This window comes from Lineus longissimus, chromosome 3 (assembly GCF_910592395.1).
Source record: "Lineus longissimus chromosome 3, tnLinLong1.2, whole genome shotgun sequence".
Taxonomy (NCBI): domain Eukaryota; kingdom Metazoa; phylum Nemertea; class Pilidiophora; order Heteronemertea; family Lineidae; genus Lineus; species Lineus longissimus.
Window position 1 is genome coordinate 4,428,092 of NC_088310.1, and position 22,147 is coordinate 4,450,238.

Consider the following 22,147-nt stretch of genomic DNA (forward strand, 5'->3'; position numbering starts at 1 on the left):
TAACGGATTGCCAAAGATTTCTGCTCTGTCTCAACATTGATGTGATTAAAAGACGACAAGGAGTACGCGCGGAATGTACCATAGTGCGAGTGATGCGCCCGCGATAAGGCCGGACTGCGCTACCACAGCTGCGAGTTTCTCCGGTTCTTCTCAAAGTACTTCGAGGTTCAGACGAGGACTGATGAAATCTGCCCGTGTTGGTGAACGAAGCGACAGTATAGATACCATACTTGAGGAAGATGAGGATAAAACGGAAAAGGAGAAAGAAGTGGTAACTCCGGTGAGTGACAAATCTACCAATACATGTAGTATCATGAGCATTCCATTCTTTAGTTTCCCCAAAGCAAAACCCCAAGGTACAACCACTGACGAAGACTTTAAGCATTCCTTCCCTTGTATAGGAACGATGGTTCATTTGAATACCGATTATATAAGGGCGTAGCTCGCTTTCAAGAATACTTCTTTTCCTTCTTCAGGCAAAAGGGGCTGCTACAAGCAAAATGATGGTCAGTGCTGTGGCGTAAGTAAATTATTTTTTTATGGGCGTAGGCTGGGGATCGGGGGGCGACAAATACCCTTTAAGCGGCATTGTTGAAATGGATCAAGAAATTTCTTAAGATGTCATGAAACCTTGAATTTGTTTTTCGAAATCTTGGCATATGATATGCATGATAGTCTTGAACAATGTGTTGTTATCAGGACTTCACTTTACGTAGGAGTCTTGCATATTATTTCTACTACTCATCGAGCATTTGGCGACTTTCAAAGGTAAAATTCAAAATTTTTGTTTTGCTAGTCGGATGGGCCAATTGAAGAGAGCAGCCATAGTGAAGTCGGAATCAGAAGATGGAGAGAAGAGCAAGGAGGCTGAGAAAGAACCGGCGCAAGCGACAGATGACTCAGCGAAATCGGTGATGCCGGTTGCGCCGTCTATTGACAAGGCAGAATCGGAAGACGATGAAGAAGACGATGAACTCATGCTCAGTGCTAAGAGGGTGAGTTTGATGAACAACCTATATATCAAACAATGTAATGGTATCACCAAGAAGTGTCTTATTATGCTTATTTGTTGTTCTTATGCCTACCGCAAAAATAACAATTATAATTTATCGCTTTTCAAGGAAGAAGAAGACACTACTCTGCACTCCAGCGATTTTGTATTCGACCCGGATGGTGATGTTGCTTATTACTGGCTGGTAAGTAACGTAGGGTTTTGCTTCTCCTTCTTCTTCTTCTTCTTCTTCTTCTTCTTCTTCTTCTTTTTCTTCTTCTACCACAACTATAGTTGTACATTTCTCCTGTCCTCTGGTACGGCGCCTTGGTTAAGTTACAAGTAGCCTAAACACTTTTGTAAGACAGTGAATACGTCATAGTGAACTGTTTGCTTATAAGCTATCTTGAATCTTGAATGGTACTGTGCCTGACCGCGTTTCGAGCTATAAGATGATTTTAAATGAGATTTCGTTATGCGCCTCTATCTTTTCAATGAATATACGGTATATTTTAGCAACAATTGAAAAAAGACCTACTGAATTCTTGAATATTATAGTAATCTCATAATTTCCAAAAAGATTTAAGCAAGATTCTGAGGAATAGACGGTGTTTTGAAAAACTAATTCTACATCAATTCACCGATGTCTTATCACTGCAGTGCATCATAACAGTAGCAGTCATCTATAACTGCTGGATTATCATTCTCCGGATAGGATTCACAGAGATGCGAGAAGATGTAAGTGACATAAAATCTTATTTCGTTTAAATCCCATTTATATCGTGACACTTCATCGGGTGTATATCAGACATGAACCACTCCTCCAAAGCCGCCTGGCTGGTAGACAGAGCTACTGAAGACATGGTGGTCAACAAAAATGGATGCAATAGCATTCCGCGACGTTACTATTTATAGCTCACAAGGTCATTTGAATAAGATAATGATGACGTTTTAGTCACGTGACAGTCGGACATCGACACTTATTTCTACGCATTTGAGCTTATTTCAAAGTCAATTATCTTTGACCCTGCATTGTTTTTAGCATGAATGATACCATAGAGTCAGAGAGAGAAATATTCAGAACAATTATGTAGTATTTCCAACACTCGGACATGTGCCAGATTGAATCTGACTGCCCCAGTTAGAAAGCCTGAATCCATTACGAAACCGCATGTTTGTCCGACATTGCCTGTAATTCAGCGATGGGGAAATAGAGGGCAGCAGCTGCAGTGACGTCATCTTCGCGGATTGCTATTATATCTCGCAATACTTTTAAATATTGTAATCTGTATAAGATACATGTATAAGTAAAGAATTGTGTTACCTCTTATGAAAGGGCCAGCCAGCTTTGGCTTATGAGACACTCTTTACTTCCAAACTCCTATCTCTCATGCCAGGCACCTGGCGAGAAGGCAGTTTGGACCCTATATTTAATAAGCTAGTTGTATATAACACCATCAAACTCCTAGCAGAAAATCCTGACAGAATAACTATAATCTGTGGAAATTCTGGCAAATCATACGAATGTGCACTCGGGGCCATCTCTTGGGGCCAATAAATCATAATATAGGCGTTGTGTCACCTTACACGTAACATCACAGAGCACGCCAACAGCATGTACTCAGATGTCAAAGCCACAACATCGAGAAAAAAACAAGCAGAATATAATTATGAACATGATCGTCAGTACATAGAGTCATATTGAGCCGGAACATTCAAATCAACAAGTCGTTGCATGGTCGATGCTGAGGATCAAGGGCGGAGTATACAGTCCCCTGGTAATAAATCTCCACCTGTGACCAGAGGGAACACAAACGTTCTTGATCTGCTTTTCATTCTGTGCACGAATCTTAACATGGCAGCGACTGTTCCTTTGAGCAATGAGACCGGTCTGGATACATCAACTTTGAGAACAGCAGGCCCCCGCGAGTGTTGGTGGTACAATATCATCGACAACCCGAAAAGTAAGGCTCAAATGCCCGCCTTCATGATCATGGTACCGTTGCAACTATTCGTCTCGGTCTCGGGAACCTTCACCAACGGCATCTCCTTTGTGATTCTGGGTCGGGAAATGGATGCTTCCTCGATTCGACTCCTATTCCGTACACTAGCAGTGGTCGATACATTGGTTCTCCTCGCGTTCCCCTTTCTCTACACGTTTGAAGCCCTCTACAGGTATATGGCTTTCTGGGCCATCGAACCCTATGTCGAGTATTTCCAATACTACGGAAAATACATTTACGCATTTGCTTGGTGTGTGAACGGCTTGGCAGTACATATCGTGACTATCGTCACAATCGAACGATATATCGCAATTTGTAAGCCATTACACGCCCCTTCAGTCTGCACAATGCGAAATGCCCGTCTGTCTGTCGCGTTTGCAGCCTGTTTTAACTTCGCACTTCAATATCCTACGACCTTCGCAAATACGTTTGGCATGTATTACGGACCCTGTTTTGACAGTTATTCCGACACATGGTTCGCCGACTTCTGGCCAAATGCGTACCAAAGTTTGATATTTGAAATATCAATGTACTACATATTCATATCCATAGTCCCCCTGTTACTACTGATTGTCCTGAACGCCCATTTGATCTCATCTTTAAAGAAATCTGCAAAGCGAGCGTCCCGCTCAAAACAGGACAAAGAATCCACTGAAATAACACGGCGTGTTGTCCTAATCGTCATCATGTTCATGATATTTCAAATGCCAGCCTTCTTCAGCGACATGTGCCAGAACATCAACGAACGCACGCGCGACGAAACGGGGACATTGTTCAATGAGGAGATGCTAAATGGTTTGAAGATTCCCTGGTATTGTTTCACAAGCCTAAACTCCTTTGTCAACTTTTACATCTACATCATAACTGGGAAACGATTCAGGCAGAAGCTCCGTGCAGTTTTCAGTTGCGAGCGAAGCCAGTAGTTGAAGCAAGCGGCGTATGACAACAGATACTGAAATGACGCGGTTGTCAGGAGCCTGCCGCTGAACAGAAAATGTGGGATAAGAGTTCTGTGCATCCCCTTTCAGAAGCCGTGCCATAAAGAAATGAAATGAAGTGTATTTTGTTTCTTTATGACTCCACCTTCCATTTACACTGATGTATACTGACTGTTCACTTTGATTGTAGGTGCAAACTGTTTCTTTGTCGACGTGTGTCGATCGGCGAAAACGTTTGAACATTTTGAGATGTGGAGGAAGAACTATCTGTACGCTACATGAGGTTTCCGCAAGTAGGGTCGTCGGTCCAATCAGATATCCTTATTCTGCATCACTGTGGTCATTGACTAGGAACCAATCAAAAGGCGTCACTGATTTAGTAAGACTTCCTGTAAAGTTTCTTGCGAGTTGCTTTTATTAAGTCAAAATGGGACACCCCACTGCATCGGAGATTCGGTGCGGAGCATACAATTATACTTTTAGGCCAACGTACCTCAAATCCAATGAGGACATTGCAACATTCGTCGCCGCTGTTCCCTTGACTCTTGTTCTAACAGTTATAGGACTGGTGGGAAATGGATCATGTTTCATCCTTATTCGAAGGTGGGCGGCACCCTTTCCTGTGGCCCGCTTGCTGACTCAAGCTGTATGTATTTCGGACTCTTTAAACCTTCTCGCATTCGTCGTGCGTTACACTGTCAGGGAAGTGTACAATGCTTTTGGTGTGTTTCATGATTACATGCAGTTGTATGTCACGTGTTACATCGGCATTGATCTCCTCAACTGGTGGCTGACAACATTTTCAGTCTACATGGTGGTGATTCTGACAACAGAGAGATACTATTCCGTATGCAAGCAGAAACCAATCTCTACCCACAGAGCGTGGATTGCCATGGCCGCTTTAGCCCTGAGCAGTTTCATTTACCATTGCCCTCCTTTGTTCCTCAACGAACCCGCCTATCCCTTTGACCCTTGTGGCGACAGGTTCAAAGAGCTGCCGGCGGGTTTGGGGATGGACGATGATTGGCTGTACAAGATGGCTTATGGAAAGTTGGCGGTGTATATCTTTTCTTACATCGTTCCAATAACAACTATTGGTTTCCTTATCGACGCCACTGGAAAGAATGCGCACGCACCACGTGACAAACAAAATGGAAAGAACAATATGGCCGCCAATGAATTGACGAAAAGCATCATGGTTATTGCAATTATTTCAATTGTTTCGAGGGTACCTACCTTTTTGTTCTACGCCTATGATGATTTTCGATACATGAAGGAAGTGGAACCTTACCTTTATGTTGAACCCGAAACTGTAGTTTGTATCGTTAAGACAACCTTAGTTTTCTCCTTGATAAATACTTCCACAAAATTTTACGTTTTCGTCATCGTTGGGAAAAGAATTGGGAAGTTTTTTAGTTTTTCTGTGACAGGAATCGCCGAATGAACACTCCGTTCACAGTAACGGCCAATGTCTGTTAACGCAAAACCGTTTGTTGTCACATAAGTCGTGAAGGATCCAGAAATTTGGTAAAAGGGTGCCGCCACAGCAACCACTTTGCTGCGATCTTGGAAAACGTGGGAGAAGCATCGACCCTAAAACATAAACAGTTTGACATTCAAGTGCATGTAAATGTACCAAATATATGCGTCTAACGGGCTTAAATTCGACGTAGTTACATGTATTTGCTTCTTGGGGAATAGCGCCCAGTCTTGGAACCACGGGTTCGGCAAGTTGATTTTAGTTACATTTGTTAGTCAGGTTGGGAGGCAGATCTCATAAACTTTATTGCATCGATCGCCGACTTAATTATACTTTCAGCCTCTCAACCAGAGGATCTTCTTCTACCTCGACTACGCATGTGATATAGCATATCTCCTGGACGTTGCTGTCCAACTTCGAACAGCTTTTCTCGAGAACGGTATTCTGGTAGGTCCTTTTACCGGCTTGCTCCTACAGACCAAAATCAAAATCAACACGGACCTAAAGCACATAAAAGAAAGGAACAAAGGTGTATCCGTGACATCGTCTATGAGCTCGTTGATGTAGCTTGGGTAGAATTACTGTGAATGGCACTCCGGTTTTTCCGACCACTTGATATAGTTTGTAGCTATGGTGTCATAGAAACGTTTTTAATTCAACATTTGCCCTAACTTGTCATGCCAAGGCTGGAGGAACGTCAGCGTCCGAATGGTTTGATTTCATGCTAATGACCAGCTAGGTCAACAGCTCTTGCTGACAGTCACCCGATCTATGAATCTAGAATGCGGTCGATTTTGGGTTGGTGTCAACAAAGGTGTTGAATCCCGGTCAAGTTTGAAGAAAAGGACAAGTGCGTGCCCAAAAACGCACATCAAGTTCGACGAAAGCTGAGAGCTGAGCTCCAGTTGCTTGGTATAATATCTATACCTGTATCCGCGGGGACCGGCCATTTCAGTTTCGCATTTATAAATTCCTGTCCTATACAGGTTGATGAATACATTCGCAGCTCAAACAGATTTAATACATTATGCTCGTGTTCTGTAGGGCATTTGTACTTTAGACCTGTCCCAGCTGCCTATGTACTACATTCGTTAGATATTGAAATTCAATATTCTGAGTCATACAAGTAGCTTATTACGTTATTTTGCTCCTTACAAATTGTACTACGCAGTTGAAGTATTCAGGCCTAGCCCATTACACGGTTCACTGTCTTCAAACAAAGCCCGCTCACCCTAAGCTGAAATTCCCATTGTTCTACCGTCAAAGGATTATCTGCGCAAATTTGAAAACGACGATCCCACGAAACACCTTTCAAGGTGGTCGTTAGGCCTAAACCCGCGAGGGCAAATAAACATACTGTACGCTACTTGGCTAGATTAGCTCACGAATGGATTCATGATTGTAAAACAGGTTGAGCTTTATGAATCCGACACGGACCTTTTAAGTTCGCGGATGGCGTATCATTACTCACTTTGAAGATGACGGAAGGCTGGAAGAAAGAACCACGCATGCAACTGCACGGTATCCACGCATTTTAATTTCATTACAAAGTCCCTTGACTTTGCAAGATACATCATGTTATTTGCCTTTCGTTTGTAGGTGTTAGACCCAGTGAAATTAAGTCGCAATTACAGAAGAAAGCCAGAATTTGTTAAAGATATGATTTCGATTGCTCCAGTTGGAACTATAGCCACATTCATAGCTGGTGAGATTTTCGTTCTTTAAGGGTATTCAATTCTTTTGTCACATTTATGAAATTTTTCATCCACTCCGAGTCATTACAGGTAAATGTACATAGACAATGCATCTATACCTTATTGCACAAATGGTGTTGAAGTGCAAAACACTGAAGTAAATGTAGTCATGCTAAGTGCATTCTTAAGCATAAGACGGAGCTAAAAATTATCTACAACAGGCATATATTTGATGAAATGCCTATCACTCTAGTTGAGCAGTGATGGTACAAATCGAGATCCGGTACAATAGAAGCGTGTTGATGAATATTCATACAAATTATCATCCTGACTCTCATGCGTTCGAGCTCTACAAAGTGATTTAGCGATCTCAAAACATTGCGGGTCAAGATGACAAATATAGCCGACGAGAAAGACGAATTTCCATCTTTTCAAATCAATTTCCGTTTCAGAACTGACAGACAGCGCTATTGTGGACATCGGTGAAATAGACGAATGTGAGTATTAAGCTGAATTCGTGTACATTTTTATGAGTGTGCGCAAACTCTTATCGGCAACGCCATAGCCTTATCATGAGAGCAATATCCGAATCGAAGTAGCCGTAAATATAATATCACCACAAACTATCAATTTCCTATCTAAATAGCGGCCGTGGTAGGAGAGGCAGAACGGCAGTGAGTGATGAAAATGCTAGCAAAAACACAGTAGTGACGTTCTACATGTGTATGTTTATGAAACAAAGGGTTTACATGCACAGGAGAGACCAATGAACATCATCATCGCAAGGGAGACCAATCACTCTACACTGCCTCACACCGGCTTTCACTTTGTAGACAGTGACCATTTAATACGTGTTGCCTCACCTAGTAAAAGTGCACCTTCGTGAAATCTGCAGGACCGGTCCTTGTGATTAAGAATTTTGCCTTTCCGGTTCAGCGATACGATCGAAAATCTCACAAACTACCTCTGCAACTTCCACTGCCAAAGCAATTGCACAAAGCATTAGTCACAAACTACCACTGCAACTACCACTGCCAAAGCAATTGTACAAAGCATTGGTCACAAACTACCACTGCAACTACCACTGCCAAAGCAATTGCACAAAGCATTAGTCACAAACTACCACTGCAAAAGCAATTGTACAAAGCATTAGTCACAAACTACCACTGCAACTTCCACTGCCAAAGCAATTGCACAAAGCATTAGTCACAAACTACCACTGCAACTACCACTGCCAAAGCAATTGTACAAAGCATTAGTCACAAACTACCACTGCAACGGCCACTGCCAAAGCAATTGCACAAAGCATTAGACACGAGAGAATTGTTGTTTTAAAGTCTAAATAACAATCACTGTGTTGCAGCCGACATCTACGTGCCCATCGTCCGACTCCCACGCCTCATTAAGTTCCACACTATGACCAAGTGTTTCGAGGTGACGGACAGTCGAACCAGCAACCCCAATACCGTGAGAGCTTTCAAACTCACTCTCTACCTGTCCGTGGTTATACATTGGATCGCCTGTTTCTACTACATGGTATCAAGTGTAAGTGTTGATTAAGAATATTTTGTAATCGAACATACCACATGCACAAATACGAAGAATTTGTGTTCAAAATACGTCGTAAGTCAGTATTGCCATGGAGTGATGCACGACCTCACTATAAGATGTAAATGCTATTTCGTACGATGGTTAGAGTACCCATGAAATGGGTACATGACCAGTTCTAATAATCTTCAAGACGTTGGCGTAGGCCTCCGATGGAGAAGAAAAAGAAGAAGTAAGAGAGTAGAGATAACTTATGGCTGATTCTCGATTTCAGTATGAAGGCCTTGGTATCAATGACTGGGTATTTCCGAATAAAACAGAAGATCAACATTTTCGAAGGTATGAGTAAATCCTATTTTCGAAGGTATGAGTAAATCCTGTTGAGAGAACTACAATGTATTTTCCAAGCTGCTTTGATCCAACAATCATTCAGATAACAGTAGACCAAGTTCAAGATACACTATTTAAGGTGAAACTACATGTGTAGTGACTCCATTTTGCAAATCAAAGAAACACCAGAACTCATCCAAAACACACAAAATTGTAAAAGTATTAATCGGAAGACATTGATATCTTTGGTCTGCATGGCCTCCGAACAGTTAGAGTCCGATTTTTGGTGTTTGATAGAGTTTTGGTGTGCCTGAGATTGGCAAAATGGAGTCACTTTAGCTTCACTTCAATTTTTCAACCATTTTTTTTCTGAGGTTGAGACTTATTTCAACCCCCGGTGTTAACCTTGCCATTATCTCCTTTGACCTTTTGCAGAAGGTACGTGTTATGCATGTACTGGTCAATGATGACACTGACAACCATTGGAGAAACTCCAGTACCACGATCAGATCTCGTAAGTTACTATGGTCACGTGGGCACAACCAAAATGGTGGCGGCAAGCAATATTTTGGAGATGGCATCATGAAGAAAAATACCGATTATCATTATTTTCTGCTTGTGTATAGCCTAATTTGAGGAAATGTTATCTGCTAGAGTATTGGATCTGACAATGAAATGCGTGATTTTGGTGCCGGAGTTCTCCAATTCAATGGCGTTTCTTTTTGTTTTTTCCCTTCCAAGGTTGCTTGCCGCCTCTAAGATTTTGGTTATTTTCTTTCAGTAAATACATCCGTTCACTTTACTGGTCGACAATGACATTGACAACAATCGGAGGCACAGCCAATCCAGAAACAACACTTGTGAGTAACTTTTTCTGCTCTTTACAGCATCATCAGAATAGTGTACTACAAAATGTGATGTTCCCCGTACGCCGGTGTATGAACTCCCGATAATCAGCACGAAGAACTGTTGTCCTCTTTGTCAAGATAGACGATGTTAAATTCTATGAACCAAGGTCTCCATCCTCTAACCGTCGTCGATCTTGATCAGTTGGCCACAGCGCTTCGTAGTCACTGACTTTTCCGCTTGTCCTTTCTTCCAGGAATACGTTTTCACCGGCGTCACCTTTCTCATCGGAGTGTTCGTGTTCGCTGCCGTTGTGGGAAATGTCGGAGACGTCATCAGTAACATGAACGCAGCCAGGCAGGATTTCATGGCGAGGTAGGAAACATGAAAAACATTCGACCCTCAGTTTTTCAACTGTTGGACTTGGGCTTTAAGCTTCGTTTTGAAATTTTGAAAGTGTCAAATCGCGTCGCACCATCCCGGCGACCAGTTTCTATTGAAGTACAGAGGATTTCCGCTAGGGTCGTCGTCTGGGTAGTAGGCGTAGTGATAGTCTGCCGTCAGCTCAAGAAGACGCTTGTACATGACGTTCACGGTGAAGGGGTGCTGCTCAGAGAGGTCATGGTGTTCAGTGGGATCACGCCCAAGGTCAAACAGCTGACGCTTGCTCGGTTCAGGGTGAATTTCTCCCGCGTCTTCATCCCTGGCGAACCTTACCTCATTGTCGTCTGCTAGCGTTGGTGCGGGTGTCCAACCATCACGGTCTGCCGGACCAGGTTTGCCGACAATCAGTTTCAAGTTCCCCACCCTGATGGCGGCGTTCTCGTCGATGTCGTCGATGTTGTAGACGAATTCCTTCCTCGCACCAGGATGGTAAGGCGTTGTCAGACTCTCGAGCTGGTTCATTCCATCCAGGGTCAGGTTCTCAGGCGAGTGACCCGCGACGGCTAGGAGAGTTGGGAACCAATCTACCGCATGGAAGAGCCCACGGAAAATCCTTCCAATCGTTTTCTTGAAGATGCCTCCGCTGACAAACGCAGCACCTCTGGTCCCTCCTTCCCAAAGTGTGTATTTCTGTCCCCGCAAAGGCCAGTTGTTACCTCCATAAAGCGTCCGGCCACCATTATCAGTTGTGAAGACAATGACCGTGTCATCCAACATCCCTTTCAAGGCCAATGCGTGCGTGATATTCCCAATCGCTTCATCTAACGCGGACACCATACCAGAAAATGCTCGTCGTGTCCTGTCATTTATTTTGTGATATGGATATTCAAATCTTTCCGGTACTTGCACTGGGGAATGGACTGCTTGGAATGGTAGATACAAGAACAGAGGCTTCCCTGTATCATGATTTGTGATGATCTGCCTTGCTCGTTTGGCAAATAGGAATGTTGAGTAGGTCCCCCTAGCGCCGTCGTCTGGTTCAGAATTGTCCCGGAAATCGTAACCATCGATTGACGACCCATACTGCCGGTCGTGAAGGAAGTAGTCTTCCGCTCCGTTATAATAACCATAATGAGAATTGAACCCGCGATGCAGAGGCGTGTAGGAAAGGTTACAGAATCCCAAGTGCCATTTCCCAACGATGTGAGTAGCGTAGCCAACTTCTTTCAGTTTCTCGGGAAGAAATGTGAAATTGGTCGGGACACCCTTTGGCTGTAGAGGCCTGATGACTCGATGCTGCATGCCAGAACGGAACGGGTACATCCCAGTCATGAACGCTGTCCTCGACGGGGAACAAAGTGGCTGCACATACGAATTCTCCAATATGACGCCTTGTTTTGCGAGTGTGTCCAGGTTTGGAGTGAGCATGTCCGGGTTGTGCCATCCGACGTCGTTCCATCCGAGATCGTCTGCGACTATAAAGAGGATATTTGGTCTTTTCGCTCCGACCACATGAGAAAGGATGACCAGGAACACTGGAAAGGCCCTTGAAAATTGCCGCAGTTGCATCTTTGGTTGAATACTTGCTTAGATTCTCAGGACCAAACACAGTCACAACAAGAAAAATCAGTGCTGGCGCTTTGCACAATCATGTCCTATTGGTAGGACAAAATATAACCATGATCAAAACAATGATCTTATCTGTGACCTTGCTATTTCAACTCAATGTCGTTGCTATTTCAACTTAATCTCGTAGGTTATTTACGTCCGATAGTACATATACATGTACTTATCTCAAATGATAGAATAGGCCAAAACACAGATATGTTGGTTTTCAATTACTTGTCCAAGAGGTGAGAAAAGCAGAAGAAAATCCCATGCTGACCCATTAAATTGCTCGTATGTATACAATGTATATTTATTTTCCCTTTGTAGGATGGACCAGATTAAGTTCTACATGGATCATCGTAGAATTCCTGAAGTCCTGCAAAACAGAGTTAAACGATGGGCTGACTACAGCTGGACTCGGTGCGTTAAGGCTGAAATTTAATTGGACAATAGACTAATCAAACTACATGTATCATTCTTAAGAGTTTATCCGCGAGCGTCCCTATTTATAAAACAAAACAATTCCGTTCGTCAGAGTAAATCTAAACCCACGCACATTTTGACACCGAGACAACGAATATCCATGGCGATCCAGCCAATCGCTTTGAAATCTTTGAACGCTACGACAATTTGTATTTTCATTCCTTATGAGATTTCTCGAGGTGCCAATTTACTATTTCAGCACTCAAGCAATAGACGAAATCAGCATGTTAGAGATGTTGCCAGAGCGTCTCCGCTCTGAGATCGCCATCCATGTTCACCTCGAGACGCTCAAGAAGGTGAAAATCTTTGAAGAATGCGAAGAGGGGCTTCTCCATGAATTGGTGCTGAAGTTGCGGTCACAGATCTATTCGCCCGGGGACCATATCTGCAGGACCGGCGAGATTGGCAGGGAGATGTACATCATAAACCATGGGAAAGTCGAGGTGAGGAGTTTCTTAGAAGAGCGTAGCTACAGAATGGTCCATTTAGTAAATGTTATTGAGATAATGGGCCGAAGGCCAAACTTACTTTTGTTCGAAAATCAGAACAGCACCATTATCATTAAACAGGTATAGCTAAATTATACTCTGAAATATGTGTACATTGCATCTCCTTCCATATTCCTGTCACTTCCAGATATTGGTAAACAGTCCTAGTCAACCATCTGGTAAAATGGTGGTTGCTACTCTCTCGGAGGGGAACTATTTTGGCGAGATCAGCTTATTGAAATTGGACGCTGGTCAAAACAAGTAAGTGCTCTGAACTCAACCTCCAAAATTAGTATGTTATATCGCAAAGTTTAGTACAAAGAAACAATCTTCAATTAAACTCTGAACTTTAGCAGCAAAATCAGGTCTGGTTGTGCCAGCATCTCCTGTCGATCAGGTCTGGTTGCGACAGCATATGCTGTATTATCACGTCTGGTTGTGACAGCATATGCTGTATTATCAGGTCTGGTTGTGGCAGTATGTTATGGTATGGTTGTTGCAGTATCTGCTGTCTATCAGGTCTGGTGTTCTGATTTCATGCAATCCCTTTATGAAAATGATCAGGTATTCACCACGTGAAAATGAGACACATTTTTCCTGGGTGGAGACAAGGTCCACCCTGTAGAAACATGGTGCACTACGTTGGGTGAGTACACATCTAGATCAAAGTCTTTCAAATAATTATTTGAAAGACACTGGTTGCGTTTAGTATTGCCTGCATCATGTATATCATATTTTTTTATCAAACACCAAGATAACTCTTTTGTGGTTACAGCAAAGTTCATTTGAATTTTTATATTTCAGGCGAACCGCAGATGTGCGCTCAGTGGGTTACTCTGAGTTGCTATGTTTGTCCAGGAAAGAATTGATGTCGGTAAGTTTAGGTATTTAATGAATCGGTGTTATATACCGATGAAGACAAATATATCTTGAGGGATTAAGGTATATGGTTCTATAGAGACCATGGTCGTCAATACCTCTGAGATCGACAGCACACAAAAGAATCCTTTGTCTGCCGAAAACTCTACCCTCGGATATTTCAAATGTTTACACCGGCCATATGGGGGATGGTACCATAAAGTATATGGTTATTGAAAACTTAAAAAAGAGCAATATATTAATTAAAGGCAATTATTGATATCTAACACTTTTAAAATTTCAGGCTCTTGTCGAATACCCAGATGCTAAAGATATTCTGGAAGCTCAGGCCAGAGAAAGGTAAATTCATACCCGTGCAGTACATAAAACCTTAGTTTAGTCAACAGGAAAAATATGACCTTGTCAGTAACAATCATGTACCGTCCATTACTATTTGACTCTCATCCTTCTGTTGCTGACAATCATTCATTGTCGTCCGTCAGTGTATACATAAACCGATAGCTACTTGACTGGAATGCCCCATTCTGACAATCCAACGTACATGTACATCGTAGTTTTAGCAATTCTGCTCCATTCGCAACTTTCTTCGAGCAGTGTTATGTGGGACTTCCTGTCAGGTGACAGGTCATTTCACTTGTTGACCAATCACAAGCCCAGTAATAGTCATGGCCATGCGTGCTACGCCGAAACATGGATGATAGATGTCTGCTGATTGGCTTATAACTGACTGGAAGCAGTGCCAAATCGCTGCTTGAGAAAAGTGGTGAATTCGTCTGCACAGTGTCGAAAATATCGTTAAAATGGTTGCTTGGTCTCATCAATTTGTTTCTCCCAAAAGAATGCAGAAGAACAAGGAGGTGCGTCGAACCAGTACGGCAGATTCCACATCGGGTGACAAGCCATCATCAAGCTCTACATCTCCAACAACTGAAGCCCCAAAACCACCGCCAAAACCCGCGGAGGAGAAGCCAGTTCCGCCGCCACCGCCGCCGCCACTTCCGGCGCTCATGAAGGGCAAGAAGGACACCTTGTGGCAACTGCTGAAATCGGATGACTTTCAGCGCGCTGCTGGGCCAGAGAGGCAACTTGGTGAGAAAAAAAATTGAATAATTCATTGTCCTTACTTCAGGCCTGAGAATGATGGATTACTTAGTTGACTCCCAGATTGATTTATTAGTTAGAAAACATTGTAAGGTGATAGAGAGTGTACAGGAATGCCATGAACATAATCTATCATCATAATCGATCCGACATTCAAAACGGTTCTTAAAACATCCCTCTTCAAGGAACATGACGGGACAGTGCTTGAACGGTTCAACAACTGAGTAGCGCTTTATAATTTGGTGACTTGTGTTTCAACGACTGTCAGCTGCATGCCTCCTCTTTTGTAGGTAAAGAGCTTTCACAACTAAAGGAGGTCGTCAAAGACATGCGGTCCTTTGATAGCCAGATGACAAAGGAAAGAGTACAACAACTATCGGAAAAGGTATGGATCTGCTGTATTGATAAGAATATTTAAGTATCGTGGTTATATCAGGTTTCTGTCGTACCTCAAGCTCGCGATACCACTAAAGAGAGGCTATAGGTAGGAGCCGGGTTGATCAGATTAAGTTGTAGGAAGCCGTCAATAGAAGTCTCTTTCATCTCAAAGTACACCGAAACTTTTCGCACTTGTACGAGGATTATAGTTCGTGCTGAACCAAACACGACCAAGTACCCTTGCAATCCAGCTCTATTTATTCGCAAAAATAATACAAAAAAACCTCGAAAATTGGCAGTTTACTGTTTACAAATGAATTACATGTACAATGTTCCTCATTTTCATTTTCTCAGTGCGACGATCTTAAGAAGAAGTTAAAGCAAAGGAACGTAGAGCTGCGGGACGCTATACAAAGAATCAACGAACTGGAGACCTTCTTGCTCCTCCCAGAAAACGGCCCAAGATACACAAACAAGTTGAACGGTCTCGCCTCCGTGAGAACGCGCCGGTACCCAAGGAACAACAACAGAAAGACAAACGGCCATGTTGACCTTTTGATTGCTGCTGCTGTGGATTCCACTCGACGCAGCAGCACCGGAACTGTCAACGTGGAGGAGAATGGTAATAGCTACACTGACCAGGATAACTCTTTGACGTACCTTGGTCCTCCGAGTATCAATCAGACAAATGGTGAGCTTTCCGACTCCGAATTGAATGATATCAACGTTGCAAATGACTCTTCGCAGGGGCGCCGGACCCGCAATGTTGCCGTCCCTGGGATCTCGATCAACGGGATCTTGGAGCAGGAGCCGGCGGACGTGACGCTGGAGCAAGGCGTGGCAGAGGACACTGACCCAGACTCGAACAGTGAGATCTCCCCGGGCAGTTCGGGGATGTTTGGTTATGACTGTGCTAACATTGCTAGTATTTTGACCGACACGTCTAGGAATAATAGCGAAAGTTCCAGTGGCTCTTCGTCCGAAGATAGTGACGGCGGTTAGATATCAGTATTCAAAAAGACGAAAAACGCTGCTATAGGTCGGAGTAAACCTCTTGACGGTTTTAGACTTTCTGACACGAATAGGTAAATGTCAATCCATGTAGAAGTAAAATATAACGATGGAATAACTCAATTAGATCTCAATACAACTGATAAAGATCAAACTAGTTTCTTAAGATTCAGTGTAACCTTCTGGATCAAATTAACATGATTTGAAGTAATTTAGCGATATCCCGAAGATACAGGTTGTCAAACTGCGTGTACACAACGGCATTTTAAGAATTTTCATTCAATACGTATTTACAAAATCTAAAATTTCTGAATTCGAATACAAATTTGAACAATTCAAGGAGCGGCGTACATGATAATGTAGGCCATTAATCAATCTCGTTACAGAACGATTGTATTCATATGGGTTGTTATAAATAGTCATATCGATAAACTATTATCAGTGTCGTAAGAGACATAGCGTCCAGTAGTCTACATGTCAATCTAGGTCAAAATATCTCAAGTTGACCACATCGAGGAACGAGAGAGGACTTGGTAGATGAAATGTTTGAAGGTAAGTCTTTCGTTATTCGCTCACCAGCTCCACACATCTTGACCATCAGGTTTTGGATCCACTCCGCCGACCTGGAAAGGGGAGGCTACGGATGGAGTACCTCTGATGGTTCAGAATGGCTCCAGATGGTAGGATGGTGTCTACATGTCGACATTTACATCTGCCTCCTGGCAGACACATGGGAATGGCAGCTACATAATATAATGGCATGTTGGTCATTTGCAATATAGGCACCTCTACCACGAAATCGAAACAAATGCCAGGCCGGAATATCTCCGCGTATTGTATGTACTATAGACCTCACAAGATATGTTAATTTTGCGCCCTGCGGATTTTGAACCAATTTCCAACCTCCCTTGCAGATCCTGAGGTCACGAAATGGCACAGCTGCTTACACTACGTGGTCGCTTATTCTCAAAACCGTCGATAGTAAAATGCTTTCAGAACTGTAAGGCCATCGTAATAGAACCAGAAAGGCGTTTTTCTTCATCTGTAAACCTTGCTGGGGTGACATCCTCCGTCAGATTACTCCGCGTCCAGCGCCCTCGATGTCTGCCGAAACGATGCAAGGCAACTCTTGCGCAAGATCCGCGCTTGCAATATACCGTCAAACCTGATGATTTCCAGGCCACGGACATGAACGATGTTGAGGATATTGTAAAGGAAGTCACAGAAGGCCAGGGGTATCTCTTGCTCCCTCAGGTTTTCTCACCAGAAGACATCGCGCATGCTAGAGATGTCATTTACTACTTGATCAAAACGGAAGGCCAACGGGCGACACATTTTCAGGGAAGTGACGAGTCGAGACATGACCTTCAAGCGCGGACATGGAATTTGCTGAATAAGGGAATGATCTTTGAGAAGATGGTGCAACATCGGAAGATCTTGGCCATCGTGGAACGCATTTTGGGAGATGATCTTCAGCTCGGGAGTATAGCCTCGAATACTCTCTTCCCAGGCGCCTCTGGCCAAGAGCCGCACATCGACTATCCATATTGGGATTTCTATGAACGGAAACATTGGCCAGCAAACCCAAAAGTGGCGAACGTCCCATTCCATATGAACATGCAGGTTACCGTTTTGCTGGATGACTTCACGATAGAAAATGGTGCTTCCGCTGTCATTCCCTACTCCCAGCGGAAGTGCGAATACCCACATGACCAGGCGGCGTTTTATAAACATTGCGTGCAGACGCCAGGCAAAGCTGGTGACGTCGTCATCTTCCCCGGCCTCATCCAACATTGTGCCATGCCCAACAAGAGCGATTCCTCCAGATGTGGACTTCTATTGCAATACCTCCCAAAATATATTCGACCAATGGAGGACATCAAACGAGCTTTGGACGCAGACGTTCTGAAACGTGTCTCACCGCGCCTGCGCAAGCTCCTCCTGCTTGATTATCCCTATCCGGCCATTTTGGATGAAGTCGAGGCAATCAATTCGGAAGGATCGAAATCGGACTTTGACTGGAAATACTGACAGCCCGTGGTTTCTGCTGCGGATGCAAATAGCCTGTTCTGTCAAGATCAACCATTTAGAAAGAACGTCTTCCTTAAATCCAAATCATCCAGATACACGTAGCATTGGTTTAGAATTCTTTTTGGACTCAATGTACATTTTCGTGGGTAAAAGTAGACCAAAAAACTGTAATTTGGTGCTAAATTCACTTGACTCTTTTAACAAACATTACCATGCTTTCGCCATTATCAAAGATAACTAGACGTCCCCTGAACAGATGGCGTCACTTGTCGACTTGTTTGACAACTTGCCTTTCCACCTCGTCACCGGTCGCCAGGGTTGGTTTCGTCACTGCTTTGGAAAAGGGCCGGTAACAATTTCTTGGGCTTCAAGATAATTTTGACATGCATCCCTTTACAACTGCCAATGCAAAAGTCAATCATCGGTGACTTAAACCACAGAAGTCCACCGGTGAAGTTGTATAAGTGAAGCTTTATACATTCTGCGTCGGATGTAGGATTATCACGACATGAAATGGGTGAAGGATTAACTTGTCAAAACAACAGGGATGAAAAGCCTACCAAAGAATTTCAAGAAGTTAAACCGTTTGGTCTTGTGACGTTGGAATTGAATCAAAGGAGAAATATGACGCTCTGGTGTTCTCAGCCACTTTCAGGTTTTTCATAAGCTAGGTCATAACGCATACTTGATACGAGGTACAGCGTTGTCGCAGACATCCGCTACTGTGATACTTCAGATGTAACCACACCCAAAGTGTTTATTAAAATCTTAAGAGCCCATTTTTCGTGCCGTGCTTTGCAATGTGGGTGTATATGATATTAACTTGGGGCCAATGTCGCACGTTTTAGGCATTTATTGAGGGGATTAAGCCTAACCTTCTCATATTTTGATAATCTGGTATAAGGGCTGAGACGGCGCACCCCGGACACTTTTTCGAATGATTAAGTTCTGATTGAAAGATTGGCAGTCGGCGCATGCGACATGCTGATGCCATGAGTGTTGCGAGCTCGAGAAAATGTATGCTTGGCAATCGGCCCATGCTAGTAATGCGCCGGCCATGTGAAGCAAGCAAGGTTTGTTAAACGATATGCTGCCAATTGAGGGAACGTGTATGGAAAAGGAAATCATCTCAAAGGACCAACGAAGTTATTAAGGGCTGCTGATATTACCCAACTCCCGGCTGACCAGTCAGTCACCTTTCCACTCCACCTTTATTCAAGAGTGTGCTTTAAGTGGAAAAATATCAAAAAGGAAGAAATTGGTAGGGCAAAACAACTCGACCTGTTCAGTTTTGCGTGTTTTCATGGCATTGTTCACACCTTATTTTGAAGTTATGATAACTCAGAACAGAACCAGAGTGGAAAGGGGCAACGTGTGATAAACAGGGTTTTTTCTATCCCTCGAAAGGAAGAGGTTGAGGTCCCTGACCAGGTCTGTCCGGCCCCTCGATGAACTTTGACTGTGATCAACGAAAACCATATCATGAGGGGTACATAGCCTTTACCAGTGACCAAGCTTTTGTAAATTTAAGGAAAAACAACTTGCATCCCTTTAACAAAATTTGCCTTCAAGTATATTGGGTGATCCACGGACTTGCTCCCAAAACGTTCCCACTTGTCTCTTCATTCCTGTTGTATGCATGCGTATACGGTAGGATTCAGGAACTTCACCGGAACGTGTCGCCGGGGAAGGCGGCAGATGCAGAGTACCCAATTCCTTCAAATGGTGGAAATTTTAGGAAGAAGGAATACAACAAATACATGAATTTATGTACAATTTATTGTGACATTTCTTAGAATAAATATATACTGCTTTTTCTTCCAAATCGGCTACATTTAGAATATACTATACATCATCACAATCGTACAATAAGATCACAGATTAGTTGAGAAGTTTGTACTATATATACATGTACATTCAGTGGCAATCAACCCCTTAACTTGCCCTGAGCAATGTCACATCTGTTTCATGTATAAGACAGAACACGACACAGTGGCTGGAACACCAATCAAGCAAAGCCACGTGGGGAAGGCCAATGTGACATTTTCATATTATGTTCTTTTCCTGTTCCAACCGGCCAGTTAGAAAAAAATGTAGGCCAATCTCCTTGACATCATAACGAAAACCGGTACAAACTGGTAAAAAATCACAAGCCAACAATTTATTGTAGTACAAGGCTCCCTTGATCGTTCCAACCATGAAAAAAGTTGTACTTTTTCTTTGCTTTTTGTTTTCATTACATATTTGGTTAAACAAAATAATCGCCAAAAACTGTTGTATAATGTTTCAATTCTAATACAAACACCAAATATTAACCAAACATTATATAACAGTCGCCAATCTGAGTAAACAACCTGATTGATTCTAACCAAATTCCTTTTTTTCCTCGCCAAACATGTACATGTACAACTTATATGGCATAAGTTTCTAAAATTTGTACAATTGTGGGTTTTTTGTACACGACCCTTCATAAATAACTATGCACGCCACGCATTTTTTTCCGTACTTTCCGGATAGAGACTTATTAATCTTTCCTACAGGTAGCTTGACAATAATTCTAAAACACCTTGGTTACAATGATTCATTTTTATAATGAATTATGTACAAGCCTCATTCTGACTATCACTGAGGCTTTGGTGAGACAACCTGGCTTGCCTCTTTGTAGGCGGATTATTCCTAAAAATCATTAACTTTGATGTGTTTTAAGATAGAAGTTGACACCGAACTGGAGGTATTGGTCGTCTCGCCAATCACCGCTAGGTGGAGATGTCCTTTCGACCAAAACACTGGTTGCCCCCGTCGATTTTGGCCTACATTTTAACTCCTATACATCTACCTCGCGGCAGTGTTTAGTGAGACAACAAATACCTCCACTTGGTATCAATTCCTTAAACCATTGGAATTGAGAGCTAAACAGGCGTCTCTCAATAAAAAAATGCAAGCTTATACTTAACATGCCTAACAAAAGTAAGACGATTCACCGGATACCTAATATCATCAGACTAGGACACAACATGCAAATATCACCCATCTTTTGTCTTCTCCCATTACGTGAATGGGCGAAATTAAAAAAAATCATTGTGAGGCCTTAAAAGAGGCTTATTGTCTGAACACAGAGAAAGACTAATACCTTTGATATATTCACATTATTAAAAATTCAAATTCCATATTAGTATGGATATGGATTCGATAGTTCTTACATACCCTGTACAGCATGTATTGGCATGCAGTATTGAGTTCGTCCATGTTTTGTTCGTCCATGCCCCGATGTTTACCTGTTTTCGCCAGTATTGGCAGTTCCTCCATAAGGAATGCCTGTTCAAATCTTAATCAGACCCAGACGGCATGCACAATGATCCGAAAAAGACATATCGTTATAATTTTATATAGTCCTGATAGCGGATGTCTATTGTTGCTAACATGATAAACCCAAAATATCTTTTGTATAAAATTCATAACCATTTCCGTCTGGCATTTACATGTAATTCGCGACAACTTTCATGTCACCGGCAAATGTCTTTCTTTTGTATAACTGATGAGAATAAAATGTTATTACCACCATCACGGACTTTTATTGTCGGACATATTTACATGATTTGTAGATAGAACGGGAGACAACATGGAGGACGTTTGAAAGTATACATCGTGACCCTCAAGTTATGGGCTTCGTAATGCCGCCCCGAACTTCATCACACCAACGAATGAGGGAGGCTCCGGAATGTTTCATAGCTTACAGTTCTGGCAGTTGTTGCCCTCAAGTTTCGTTTCTTTGCCCGCGGTTTTGTTGCCCGCAAGACCGTTTATTTCCTGTTTAAATACATATACAGGAAAAAAGCGTTCCTTCCAGACAATTCCTGTCATGCGTGTGCAAATCAGTTGTAACAGTGAAAACTTTAGAGACATTCACGTTCTTAATTTTTTTTGTTGGCAACTGATAGACACAATCAGGAGCGT

The 22,147-nt window shown here is 42.7% G+C and overlaps 3 protein-coding genes across 4 annotated transcripts; 2 read left to right on the plus strand and 1 right to left on the minus strand.

Annotated features, from left to right (window-relative positions):
- Positions 1-21: 21 nt before the first annotated feature.
- On the plus strand, positions 22-16,336 carry LOC135485450 (cyclic nucleotide-gated channel rod photoreceptor subunit alpha-like). 2 transcript variants are annotated; one of them, XM_064767462.1, is made up of 20 exons: positions 22-280; positions 477-520; positions 797-995; positions 1,122-1,196; positions 1,652-1,729; positions 5,752-5,859; positions 7,012-7,117; positions 7,559-7,603; positions 8,470-8,651; positions 8,929-8,993; positions 9,766-9,844; positions 10,087-10,205; positions 12,150-12,242; positions 12,505-12,748; positions 12,942-13,054; positions 13,598-13,667; positions 13,956-14,011; positions 14,511-14,761; positions 15,064-15,158; positions 15,506-16,336. In XM_064767462.1, the coding sequence occupies exons 1-20, from the start codon at positions 74-76 to the stop codon at positions 16,151-16,153; spliced, it is 2,877 nt and encodes a 958-aa protein (XP_064623532.1). In that variant the 5' UTR covers positions 22-73; the 3' UTR covers positions 16,154-16,336. The 2 variants fall into 2 exon arrangements, with proteins under 2 accessions (XP_064623532.1, XP_064623533.1); XM_064767463.1 differs by lacking the exon at positions 5,752-5,859.
- Positions 8,663-11,859, minus strand: LOC135485451 (arylsulfatase B-like). Its single transcript, XM_064767464.1, has one exon. It carries the CDS (start codon positions 11,781-11,783, stop codon positions 10,290-10,292), a length of 1,494 nt encoding a protein of 497 aa, XP_064623534.1. The 5' UTR covers positions 11,784-11,859; the 3' UTR covers positions 8,663-10,289.
- A 120-nt stretch (positions 16,337-16,456) lies between the features above and the next one.
- On the plus strand, positions 16,457-21,835 carry LOC135485452 (uncharacterized protein Mb3657-like). Its single transcript, XM_064767465.1, has 2 exons — positions 16,457-16,714; positions 17,077-21,835. The coding sequence occupies exon 2, from the start codon at positions 17,093-17,095 to the stop codon at positions 18,191-18,193; it is 1,101 nt and encodes a 366-aa protein (XP_064623535.1). The 5' UTR covers positions 16,457-16,714; positions 17,077-17,092; the 3' UTR covers positions 18,194-21,835.
- Positions 21,836-22,147: the final 312 nt, after the last annotated feature.

Excerpts from the sequence above, each read along its gene's own strand:
- LOC135485450 (XM_064767462.1), top strand. The coding sequence starts at position 74 with ATGTACCATAGTGCGAGTGATGCGCCCGCGATAAGGCCGGACTGCGCT. Across the intron at positions 5,860-7,011 it reads TTCTCGAGAACGGTATTCTG|GTGTTAGACCCAGTGAAATT; the intron begins GTAGGTCCTTTT and ends TTTCGTTTGTAG. Across the intron at positions 10,206-12,149 it reads AGGCAGGATTTCATGGCGAG|GATGGACCAGATTAAGTTCT; the intron begins GTAGGAAACATG and ends TTCCCTTTGTAG.
- LOC135485452 (XM_064767465.1), top strand. The coding sequence starts at position 17,093 with ATGGCACAGCTGCTTACACTACGTGGTCGCTTATTCTCAAAACCGTCG.
- LOC135485451 (XM_064767464.1), bottom strand. The coding sequence starts at position 11,783 with ATGCAACTGCGGCAATTTTCAAGGGCCTTTCCAGTGTTCCTGGTCATC.